Source organism: Monopterus albus, unplaced genomic scaffold, assembly GCF_001952655.1.
Source record: "Monopterus albus unplaced genomic scaffold, M_albus_1.0 scaffold14.1, whole genome shotgun sequence".
Classification (NCBI taxonomy): domain Eukaryota; kingdom Metazoa; phylum Chordata; class Actinopteri; order Synbranchiformes; family Synbranchidae; genus Monopterus; species Monopterus albus.
The window spans coordinates 1,132,696-1,145,147 of NW_018127894.1; the positions used below are offsets into that span (position 1 = coordinate 1,132,696).

Sequence of the window (12,452 nt, forward strand, 5' to 3'; positions counted from 1 at the left end):
GAACATAAAAGGGAAAAAATGTGAGTACAGACACTGACTAATTTAACAAACTGTAGGGCGTGTAATGGAGAAGGTAATGATTTTAAATCACCCCAAACTACGTCCTGTTCTTTATCTCAGGGGCACGCTTGAGGACAACTCCACATCAGGAAGCAATCTTCATACTGGCGTCGCCAAAGGTGGGGGAAAAGGTGGAGGCAAAGGAGAACATGACAGAGGAGCAGGAAGTGATGCGGTGCACAGCGTTTGGGAAGGCCTTGTACGATCTGACCCACTCAGAGAGGGTAATGAATGATCTGACATTTGGACGGAGAGTGGGGCTTTATGAGCTGAGAGGGCACATTGGCTCCGGCAACTTCTCCCAGGTTAAACTGGGGATACACGACCTGACCAAAGGTGAGATTCTGGAATCTTTGTCCTTTTTTAACTCCCATTTTCACAGCATCAGTAAGCAGGTATGATGTGTGGCTGTATATACACACCTTTAGTTGTTGTGAGGGTGGAATGATTTGAATTTATTTGGTCACAAAGCAATAATGCAATAATAAAGGCCACGGTGGAATGATTTGATTTTATTTGGTCATAAAGCAATAATGCAATAATAAAGGCCACACCTCTTCATATCTCTTCCTGGAAAACATGAGTCAGGCTTGTAAACACTGCCAATAAACCAGGGTTGTGTTAGCTTACATATCAATTATATGCTTTTCTAATATGCCCCATCTTTAGAGCAGCAACTTCTTTAGTTTAAAGGATAAAGCCAGCAAAGTAAGTTCAGTCTGGGTCATTCCAGATTTCAGGATTTAATCAGAACAATAATCTCATCAGCCAGCCATCCTCTAATCCATACTGTTTGTCTTTAGCCTTCACAGCTGATGTAACATGGGAATGATGCTGACAAGCAGACATACTATAGGAATTAGTAAATGTTAATCAAAACATAAAGGAAGTAAGGATTAGCAATACTTCATGACATAAGGAAGATTAAATGATTTAATGGATGCAAACTTAGAATTTTCCTTGTTGCCTACTGTCTTTGCCCATGTCCATCTTCACCTGATAGAAAGAGTAGCGGTAAAAATCCTGGACAAGGTGCGTCTGGACAAGCATTCGCAAGTGCTTTTTGCCTCAGAGATCTCTTGCATGGAGAAGCTGGCCCACCCCAACATAGTGCGCCTGTATGAGGTGGTGGAGACGTTCAAGCGGCTGTACCTAATGATGGAGTATGCCGGTGGAGGAGAGCTGTTCTCCCGTATCAGCACCAGGGGGCGCATGTCAGACCCGGAGTGCAAGCTTGTGTTTTCACAAGTCCTCTCTGCAGTCAAACATATGGTAAGTCCACAGAAGCTTTTTGTTGTTGAATAGTGAGTCCAGGTACTAATAACACTTTAACATACAGCTTTTCATGCTTTGCATTTAAGAGCTGTGCAGGAGAACTGATTCATTTCCTAACTCCCCTGCAAGAAAACTGAATTTAAGTACAACGATGTCAAACATTTATCCTTTTTCTGTTTTTCCAGCATGATAATAATATTGTCCACAGGGACCTGAAGGCTGAGAATATCTTCTACACAAGCACTTACTGCATTAAGGTTGGTGACTTTGGTTTTAGCACATCTTGCTGCCCTGGTGATGTCCTTCATACGTTCTGTGGCTCTCCACCTTATGCAGCCCCGGAGCTGTTCAAAGAGAAGGGCTACATTGGTCAGCATGCAGATTTCTGGGCACTGGGCATTTTGCTTTACTTTATGGTGACTGCCACTATGCCATTCAAAGCCACCAACACAGGCAGGCTTAGGTGTTGCATCCTGCAGGGCTCTTATACCATTCCCTCCTATGTACCTGAGTCATGCCAGGTGATCATTAAAGGCCTCTTAAGGCCAGTGCCTGTTGATCGCCTCACTGCTGCACAGATCATAGCCAGCAGCTGGATGACAGGCATTGAGTATCCCCAGGCCTACCCCTCTTGTAGCCCAACACCCTCACATCTGGCTGAGCCCACCTACATCCTAAGCTCAGATGAACTAAATGTGAAGGCCGCACTGGAGGATCTTGGCATCACTAAGGTCCATCTCCTCAACAACAGCCAGAAACTGAGAAGCCCAGTTACTGGGACGTACAGGATTTTGCTACATCGCATTCAAAAGAGAAGGTCTGTGGAAGCTCTGGGCTACAGCCAGGCGTGCAACAGAGAGTCACAGAACAGGCTCCGATGGAGAGGAGGTTCAGGCGGCCTGCTAAACACACCCCACTCTGTTGTCTGTGTCATCATGTAGGTTGGTTTCTCAAAGAAATAGTTCAGCATTTTGGGAAATATGTTTATTTGACTTCTGTCCATAAGTCTCATGAGAAGAATTGATGCCAATCTTACTTCTCTGTGGAGCTGGAGCCAAGAGGTGGTTAGCGTAGCTTAGCATAACGACTAGAATCATAGGGAAGCAACCACCTTGGCATTGTCCAATGGTAAAATAAATAAATGTACCAGCACCTCCAAAGCTTAAAGCTCTCCGAAGACACATCTGACGGCGTCTGAACATGTCGGCTTCATGTCTGAATGAACATTCACGGTCACTTTTCCATAAAAGTCGTGACAGCAGTCTCACTTTGCCTCACTTTTCAGCACAGCACAATGATGTCTCAGTTTTCTTATTGACCTTCTATTCAAAGGGGGATGTGGACTTTATATCAGAAACCAGTTAAATTAGATCATTTTTCCTGGTAAATTGTGAATTTCTCTTATGTGTGTTGTTTATATGCACAATAATTTAAATTTATTAACTTGTAAATATATGTGTATATATACTGTATGTAAATGAAAATATTTTCATGTTGATTTCGGGAGATTTCTGGAAGTTTCTGTACGGTAAACTGAATTAACTTATCATGCACCAGAACAATGTTAATGATAAAGATTGGGTTTTTAAACAGCTATTCCCTTTATTCATGGTGGTGCAAAACATTCCTGTCAAATGTTAGCATAAGCCAAGCAGTTGTTTATGACTCTGCAAATACAGTCCACTGCTCATGGTGAAAGGAAGCTGTTCTAACAGTTTTTTGGGGTTTGATGGACAAAATATTATGGAAATAAATATAATGTCGTTTGCAAAGAACTTTCAAGTGTGAAATGTTTTATGACTGCCTTCATGTTTCTTACTTTGCTGCCCTTTCTAAACTCACAGAGACCATGACCTGTCAATCTTTAGCGCCAGACCTGCACAGACTTCTGTTAACATGAATTTCAAAATTTTTTTTGTAATGAAGCTGGCAGACATACAGCAACAAGTCTGTGCTGTGACCCTTATTCCTTGTATTTTTGATTTTAAGCTTCCTGTAGCATTTTACAACCTCATTATCTCTGCTTTCTGATTTATATGTGCTCAAACATTGCATTTTCTGTAAATAATCATGTTTGTTTCAGTGTAACTGTATTTTTCCACACACTGTTTTCCAGTGTCACACTTTTATTTCTAGTTTTTCTCCCCTAAAAAAAGAAAACTAACATTTCTGCTGATAATGTCAACCAGCCAATTCATCTTGCCCGAGCTTGCAAACGTGAAGAGCAGCACATTTGTCAGCAGTGTTGTGGTATAAACAAGAAGAAACGAAACCTCAGCACTAAAACCTTTTCAAGCTGAAACCTAATTCTTTGGCTTCTGAACGTGGTGCGTCTCTTAGTCCTACTCTGGGCAAAGTTTGGATGTCCATCAATATTATGTGCTATTAATGTGCTGGTAATTGTTATGTATTTGTCAGGTTATCTATCACCTTTGCCTTCGGGCTTCATTGGCAGCCTATTCAAACAAATACTTTATCTGCGTGCATGGAGAATTCTCTGCTTTTTAATGTTGATGATCTACTTCATAACTTTTTAAACAATCTAATCATGCCTACCTGTATGTTTGCTGTGAGGACATGTTCCTACGTTTCATTAATCAAGAAACATCTGATATGTAATTCACTGTAGCACACAGGCTTGTAATTTCAGATAATGAGATACATTTTTAACAAACATTTAGCTGTTTGTAAGACGAAGCCTCTGCGGGGCTCTGCTGTGTGGAAGTAATCGATCCCCACAGACAGCAGAGTCAAACACTGCATTACTCACAGTGAGATTTTATCAGCTGCATGTCCTGGCAGTTCTCGCAAATGCCAATGGGAACAAGACTGTAATGTGCAGCAGATTAATGACTAAATCAATCACCATGTCAGATCAGATACTGATCAATGTTAATCAGCACATCACATTCACAGATAGATATTTGCACTATAAATTTTTGCATTGTGGGATTTTGCTGTCAGATCTAATTTTCTATGCATCATGTGCAAAGCAGCTCAACTGCAGCTAAAATGAAAAAATGAAAAACTTAGGAAAATTTTGAGTTTCATTGCAATATAGGGAAAAAAATATGAGAATTTTAGTTATATATATATACACATACAGTATATTCACCCATCCATTTTCTGTATCTGTTTTCTTTATGCACTGGTCAAGAATCAGGGAAACAAGAAAAATATCTTATAAATATTCAACCCTTCATACAAAATTCTCACACACCATCCAGTCTTTTTTGCAGGTGCGTAAGTAATGACAAATCCCGCACCCTGCTCGTCACTTGTACTCATTTTAAAGTTGACGTAGTTAGTAAGTTGTGTGGTTCTGGTTGGTATATGTTTGCTGAGGAAGGTTTGTGCACAATGAACAAAATCAGCAGAAAAAAAGAGGTTCCCCCTTGTTGCCCCACTAGTTTTTCAGTATTATATTCTTGGATCAATTGACAGATTACATTGGAGACTAGACCATATAGTTATATATGATTTTTATAAATGAGAACATTATAAAATTGTCAAAACTTATTATTATTTGAAGACTTTGACAGTGATCCCATTTCATTGATTATTACCTTGTATCATGACATTACTTGATTACTGACTGGGAGACCTGGCCCCAGATGATCGCACAGTACATAAGTGATAAAATGATAGCTTAGACAAAATCACAGCATAACTTTGAGTTTTCAAAAGTAGTTATCAAGGCAACACGATGCTCCAAAACCGAGGTTTGTCAGTTTTCTCAACTTTTGACTACTTTAGTTGATTTTACTAAGGTTTGCAAGTTTAAACAAAAGTTTTGAATCTTCTTGTTCACCTATTTATACAATTATATTCCTGTGAGGCTAACACTTACATTTTTGTTTCGATGCCATGCATTGCTACTTTCAACATGCACAGATATTTTTGTCGAATAAACACACAATTCTTGCTTCAGTGAGATAAATAAAGCACATCATATACTGTATGTTGTGCTTGACAGCATTCCCTAAATACAATTACAACAGCATGAATTTCCCTTTATTTGTCAGAACTCTTGTCTAAACTTGTAAAGTCAACAAACGTACTCAAGTTGACAAAACTCAAAAAGCTAGTGTGTGGTGTTGCCTTCATAATTTGTGTTTTCTCAGCATTTTTTAAAAATAGTGTACTGGTTATATCAAACTGTGTTGTATTTAAGCTTGAGGACCACACAATCAGCATCGTGTTATGTGATTGTATCAGGTAATGTTGGAGAATTAAAACAGCCTAATCAGGAAACCGTTACGTTTCATTTTACGAAGTAAATATTATTACTGCTCTATACAACTTTGGATTAAAACCAGTCTATGCAGTTTTTAATGCATAGAACAGGGAGTTTCTGAACGTATGCCTGCACCATACAATTTTCCCACACTACCCACTCTTCATTTTCTCATAAAAAAGAAACTAAGGGACGTGTTCCTTTTCCCCCCATTCTTTTTATGTTATGGCCCTTGTTTTAGTCTGTGCAAAAATATGTTTCAGTTCAAATAACACAAAGAACAAAAAGTGGGCCAAGAGGAAAGTGCAAACCTATGCCAGATGCGATAAGGAAGTTTATTTTATTGCTTTGCTGGAATATGAACTCATATTTTGTTTAAAAAACTGTACACAAACCATATGAAATGATAGACATGTAAACCATATAGGAATTAAGACACAAGCTTATTCTCTCATATGACATAATTACACAACAACTGCATGCACAAATATTTGATATATATCTGGACTCATCATGCAAGAAATATTCCAAATATCATAGATAGATAGATAATTACAATTTACACTCCATCACCTTCTATGTAATTAAGCTGCTTTTTGAAGGCAAGAAAACGGTCACAAATATTCTCACTGAAGCGGCCATGCTACTGAAGGTACTGATATTCATTATATCTCGGCCACACTGAATCATCTGCCTCACTTGTCCATCTTGGACAAATGAGGCTGCAGTGAGGCTCTACACACGCTTTTGACCTTTATCTTATTGCAGAGTGAAAGAAAAAGTTAAGCTGAAAGATTTCATTGGCCAGCCTCCATGCCTGCCTTTCCAGTAAGATGCCATAAAACCACCACAAACCACTTGTTGCTTAATGAAGCGATTTGCTGGAGGGTGGAGCGACGCACAGGGGCCACTGTATCAGGCAGTCACCCTCAGCCGCTTTTTGGCCGACGCTGCGAAGTACAGAGACAAAATCACAATCAAATGCTCAGGTCATCCTGCAGAATCACCTTTCTTTTATTGAGTGATGAAGTTTAATTTTAATCTGTCAGATCAAAATATTTCTAATAATTTGAAGTATTATCCATTTTTTTTATTCTAGTGCAGCTGCATATCTTATTCTTTCTTACTTCAAGATCCAAAAAGTAATTTCCAGAAGTTTATATTGGAAACAGACTGAAATATCCTTATAGCAGTGACAGTTTTGCAGAGCAACAACTATCTACAGTAATCACCCACCTTCCTGGTGGATGTTTTGGATGGTTTGGCTTTTTTTTGGTCGATGTTCTTCATCAGTTTCATGACCCAGTTCTCCTTGGGGTTTGTGCAAAGCATTCGCCCCTTCTTCATGATGAAGCTAAAAGATAACAGATGCAAACAGATGTTTATTTTCAGTAGCAATGATTTTCAAAAAACCTCATTTCATTTTTAAACATTGTATTGTCTGAGCTTACATAACGGCAGGGATGTTGCAGCTTCCATCGGTCTCCTGACGTCTGTAGTCTACTACATGTTTCTGAGTTTTGTGGTTCAAATGTGTCACATATCTCAGACAGCAGTCATCATAGGAAACTGAAGGTTGGAAATCCAGAACAGTAAAGTGAAAAATACAGTTTGTACAATATAATACAAAACCACAGTGAATCAAGTTAATCAATAAAAAGGTCACTGACGCAATCAGGGCTTAGAACAAAGCAAAAAGTACATAGTGAGGGCACACCTGCCCACACAGGTACTTTCACAATAAATCAGCCACACTGACCTTCATTTTATCGTAGCTTTGTGGTCATATGATATTACTGACAGACAACGGCTGCCCTTTTACAGCATCTTACCTTGTGCCAGTGCCAGACAGAGACACGACAGGCTCGGCAGGAAGAACAGCGTGTTGCACTGCATGGTTCAGTCTGTAGCAGCAGCTCTGATAAAAGCCAAACGATGTAAAGTACATTGTTTATTGTACCTGCAGTCAGCCTTATCGCTCTGTGATTCAGTCACCTCTGCTCCTGCCACACCTTCATCTATTCACTTATGAAACCTTGAACCTTGGACAAATATTTTACATACGGTCTCTTTGTGTATGTCTGTATTACCTCAGTTTTATTTAAGCCTCAAACTCTTTTTAACCCTATAACTTTTTTACTCTTTTTTTTTTTTTTTACTTCTAAACAAACCTCATTCTCCTGGAGACAGGACATTTGTTCACACCTGCTAAATGAACCAGTCACGGTTCTAACATGTTTCCTGTATTAAAAAAAAAGTTTTTTGGCATTTCCTCTGATTTAAGACATTTCTCATCCATTCATTAAACCCATGCCCTGTGTAATCTTACTTCTTAAATTAATTCATGTGTGTTGTCCTTGATAAATAAAGAGAGAACATAAAAAACCCCTTACAAATGCATTACAAATAACCAGTACCCTACCAACTTTTATCTGATAGAAGAAACAAATTAGCAAAGACAACTTTTCGGTTGAAAAGATAAACTGTTATTGAACCTCCAGGATCAGAATGCATCGTCTCTACTCATATCACCACTGCATGTTGCTCACCTCCAATGTTCCAGATGTAGTTTGTAGCTCTCTTCTTGTGTCTATCAACCTGTACAGGCAACGCGCTCTTATAAAGCACTTGGGATCGTATTTCTGTAAACGAAGTCACCTTTGCACCTGAGCTCATCTTTCTTTCGTTTTTTCTGTTTCAGCCCAACCTTCATTTTCAAGCTTTTGCTCAGCTTACATTAAACATACTAAGACTTTTTGTGTAGTTTTCTTTTCTGTGCCACATAGTTAGATCTTCAACATTTTCTAAATGCTCTACAAGTTAAAAAATCTAAAGAAAAAAGCAGCATGGATGTGCACAGGGTGGGCGGGGGGATTTCTTTCTATAGTTTATATTTAGATTTAGAAGTAGGAAATATTTTTAAGCATAGAATTAACTCCCTTGCTGCTCAAGGTTGTTGAAATTGGAGTCCAGCCTTCACTCTGACAAATATGTGTTGAAAAGTAGTACCCAGTCTTTCATAACAGCTGTTGAATGAAGGTGCTTAGTGCACTTGTTGTTACACAACTTGTTCTCAACTCATGCACAAAAGTAGAGGTATTGAGAGTAGAAAGTAGACTGGACGTAGCCCTGTCATAGGCTGGCAAGGTTGCGATAATGTTTGTGCTAAGGTACAACTGCTGCAGCTTCTCCTGCAGAGGGTTCAAGAGATGTGTGTTATGCAGTGGATCAGATGTTTGCATCTTCTCCCTCAAATAATGTCTTTACCTACAAGCACACACCGTCATACCAGTTTCTCATTTTGCTTTGATTAGATTTATATGACTTTGCACAGTAGATATTAAAGTACACAATAATACCAACTCATCCATATCATTAACATGAATGTAATTATGCATTTTCATCTAACATTCATCCTGGAAAGTATTTTGTGCACACATAATTACATTTATAAAGCACATCTAAATGCACAAACACGTACATACAACACATATCCATATAACACTTTACTGAAATAGAAGAATTACCAGCTCTTAATAAGCACATTCTCCTTTCATTACATTTAATTTGTATAAGAGAATAAACAACTGTAAAACAGAATAAACAACTGAAGTGGTTATTAGAGTAATCAGGGTGTTTTTAGCACATTTAATATTACAGAAGACGATATTTGGACACTTTGTACCCTGTTTTGCACCTTCTGAAATTACTGTATATTTCAAACCTGTTTTCTCCAGGTTGATGGTAGGGTAGGTTACTGTGGGTTGTGTATGTGCGTCTGTGTGAACAGATGAATGACAGGCAAATTGTAAAGCCAGTAGGATAAAAGTGATATACAAATCCAGTCTACTTTGATCCGCCCAATGAGAGGTGGGGTACACCCTGGACAGGTTGCCAGCCTATGGCAGGGCTATGTCCAGTCTACTTTCTACTCCAGTTTCATATATTAAGTACAGTACTTGAGTAAATATACTTAGTTACTTTCCACCTCTGGATTTATTGATAAATCAAAATAAATAAAATGCTGCTTTAAAGCCTGGGTGGTGGTTGGGAAGAACCCAGAAGTGTGCAAAGCCCTTCTGCACCACATAACGCACAGTCGCTGCATTCAGGAATAGTGGTATAGGAAACCATGAGGACCATTTTACTGCAGGCAAAGCAAATGAAGAGGGCAGGCCCATGAAATGCCTCCCTGAGCATTAGCAGAGTGGATGTGAGTATAAACAGTGAACTGTGTTATCATATGTCCACTCAGCCACTCAAGACTCAATAATAAGCAAAGCACTGAACAAAGCTGCCTGTTAAAAAAAAAAAACCCACAGCATCTCATTTTTCAGAATGAATAGGAAAAGATCTGGGTGTATATGTGATATGGCATGCTGACAAATGTTTTTAATGCAAAGTTTCTCAACTGTCAGAAGAGAAGATGCCTTGTACAACTCATGTTTCATAATTCAAAGTCAAGCTGTTCTGGGAATACTGACAAGCATAATTTAGAACGTCAACAACCTTTTACTGTTTTACTAGTGAGTTACAGCAGCAACATATACACCACTCAATTTTATAAGTGAATGTAGTGGTTTATTACATATAATAGCAGGAAATGGAGACATCAAACAAATATACCCTGCTTTAGAACAGACTTTAAGTCAGTAAATCAAAGGCTAAAAGGTATCATTTATTATATATAACCACAAGTGTTGACAGATAATCTTAACTTTAAAATGAATGTGACTAAGTGATGAGGTACTGACTTGTTATTCCCTGAGCTCCAAGGGTCAAAGCAGGTCTGTTGGATTTTTATCTGTCAGGTAATCATGAGATTATAGCTCTTATGGCCTGATAAATTTTTATGTGCCATTTGCTGGGGACTTCCATGCACAAATTAAAGCAACAACTGATGTTAACTAAATGATAGGTAATAATTATATTTTAATTCTGAAAGACTGAAGCGAGACAATGGACACATTGGATCTCAACATAACAATTATATAAAGCATGCAAAGCAATAATGTTGTCAGCTGTGGAGATTTATATTGTGCTGGAGCCAATCCCAGCTGACATTAGGCTGGAGTTGGGTCCACCCTCAACAGGTTGCCAGTCTGTCACAGGGCTGACACTTTGACACAAACAACCACACACACTCCTATGGGAAATTTAGAGTCGCCAGTAAACCTAAGCTGCATGTCTTTGGACTGTGGGAGGAAGCCAGAGTACCTGGAGAGAACCCACGCAGGCACAGGGAGAACATGCAGACTCCAATAAAAATACCACTAAATTAACAGTCATTAAATTATATTAGGATGTCAGTTCAGTGTGTGAATTGTAGTCACTGTTCATCTTATCAAATGGGGCTGAGAAATTATTTCACACCAAGTTTACAAACTGATAGTGTACTGCATGTGTGTCACATCTGACCTGCAATAAAAGGTTTTCATCTGAAATCTTATACACTATTTTAACAAGGATGAAACCCTGAATAGTTTTCTAAATAAAGACATTTAAGTTAATTATTTCTGTATCTAAAAAAACCATGAAGAAAATGACAATCCTGTTTTCTTCACACTTCAAACAAGCCTCATAGTATGAGTATCACATAGGAATGGTTTAAGTACAATTTTGAGGTATTTGTACTCAAGTATTTTCATCTTCTGCTACTTCACAATTTGAGAAAAATATTGTACTTTGAACTCATTACATTTATTTGATAACGTTAGTTACGTTTCAGAATCAGATGAATAAAACAAAATACAGTATAATCATAAGACTTTACTGATCCCCAATGGGAAATTCACAAGCTGCTCAGCAGAATATTTTGATGCTAATACTTTTATATCTTAACTTAAAGCTACAGTATATAACTTAAGGTGGTGCTAGCATGAAACACCAAATCAATTCACTCTACTTTGCCTAGCGCTCCTTGTCCCTGCTCCACAATGCTCTACCACACTTCGCCACACTCTGCTCAGCTCTTCAGATATTTGTCATTATGAAATTACAATGAATGAGAATGCAACATAACTTACAGCTCAAGTCCGAAATAAACTCTCTGACTGATCAGTAAGGTCACCCCTGCTCAGAACCTTTTAGAAGCTAATATCTCTGCACTGCTGCAGGGTTACAGGAGGCTGTGACAGCACCTCTCCACATTAAAACAGGTTTTTGAGCAGATTTCTACAACAACAATGTTTGAAATCATTTACAATGTACATACTGTACCTTTAAGTAACAATGCAGGACTTTTACTTGTAGCAGAGTATTTTTACACTGTGACATTGCTACTTTTATTTAAGCAAACACTCTTACATTTTTATGCAATTCTGGTCTTGCTCTGAATGTTCCCAAGTTGATTTGAATGTTGGCTGGAAAAACTACCTGTAACCTCAAGAAAAAAAAGTGGAGTTGGCTGTGATTATCTTTATTCCTGGATGTGATTGCATAGTCAGAAAATTCTGATGGATTAACAGCACTGAATGTTTGTGAGAAAATGATGGTCTACTGCCAAGGGTACTTGGACTCAGGCTGTGTGATGATACATGTTTTGTCTTCAGCATTCCTTTTAGACAATATGATATGTTGTTTTACCTCTTCGCTGATGCTGCCATTTTACATGCATATAAAAGAAGACATCTCCAAGAAGCCATTTATCAGTCTATACAAGACTTTATTTTGGCACACAGTACAAAGACGTTACAGTGGAGATGAGGACAGAGTTGTTTCACATGCTGTAACATTTGCTCTTGTTGCTACCGTCCTTTTGTTAAGTGCATGTACCTGTAAAAGAGAAATGAAAGCTAATATAGAGCAAAACTATCAAAAATTAACTTAGTTTTCTCCAGTTGCCATATTTATGTTTTGAAGCATTATGTGAAATCATGAA

The 12,452-nt window shown here is 38.3% G+C and overlaps 2 protein-coding genes across 2 annotated transcripts; one reads left to right on the forward strand and one right to left on the reverse strand.

The window, feature by feature from the left end:
* The first annotated feature begins 13 nt into the window (after positions 1–13).
* Positions 14–2,689, forward strand: LOC109955442 (serine/threonine-protein kinase NIM1-like). Its single transcript, XM_020591605.1, has 4 exons — positions 14–20; positions 121–396; positions 1,064–1,332; positions 1,521–2,689. The coding sequence occupies exons 2-4, from the start codon at positions 210–212 to the stop codon at positions 2,274–2,276; spliced, it is 1,212 nt and encodes a 403-aa protein (XP_020447261.1). The 5' UTR covers positions 14–20; positions 121–209; the 3' UTR covers positions 2,277–2,689.
* A 3,748-nt stretch (positions 2,690–6,437) lies between these two features.
* On the reverse strand, positions 6,438–7,468 carry ccl25a (chemokine (C-C motif) ligand 25a). The gene is made up of 4 exons (XM_020591230.1): positions 7,405–7,468; positions 7,024–7,141; positions 6,809–6,926; positions 6,438–6,522 (listed from the first exon to the last, which is right to left on the reverse strand). Exons 1-4 carry the CDS (start codon positions 7,466–7,468, stop codon positions 6,502–6,504), a joined length of 321 nt encoding a protein of 106 aa, XP_020446886.1. The 3' UTR covers positions 6,438–6,501.
* Positions 7,469–12,452: the final 4,984 nt, after the last annotated feature.

Bases quoted from the DNA above. Each gene is read 5' to 3' on its own strand.
- ccl25a (XM_020591230.1), bottom strand. From the start codon at position 7,468: ATGCAGTGCAACACGCTGTTCTTCCTGCCGAGCCTGTCGTGTCTCTGT. The intron at 7,142-7,404 runs GTAAGATGCTGT...TCCAACCTTCAG, and splicing joins CTGTCTGGCACTGGCACAAG to TTTCCTATGATGACTGCTGT. The intron at 6,927-7,023 runs GTAAGCTCAGAC...GTTATCTTTTAG, and splicing joins TGCAACATCCCTGCCGTTAT to CTTCATCATGAAGAAGGGGC.
- LOC109955442 (XM_020591605.1), top strand. From the start codon at position 210: ATGACAGAGGAGCAGGAAGTGATGCGGTGCACAGCGTTTGGGAAGGCC. The intron at 397-1,063 runs GTGAGATTCTGG...TTCACCTGATAG, and splicing joins GATACACGACCTGACCAAAG to AAAGAGTAGCGGTAAAAATC. The intron at 1,333-1,520 runs GTAAGTCCACAG...CTGTTTTTCCAG, and splicing joins TCTCTGCAGTCAAACATATG to CATGATAATAATATTGTCCA.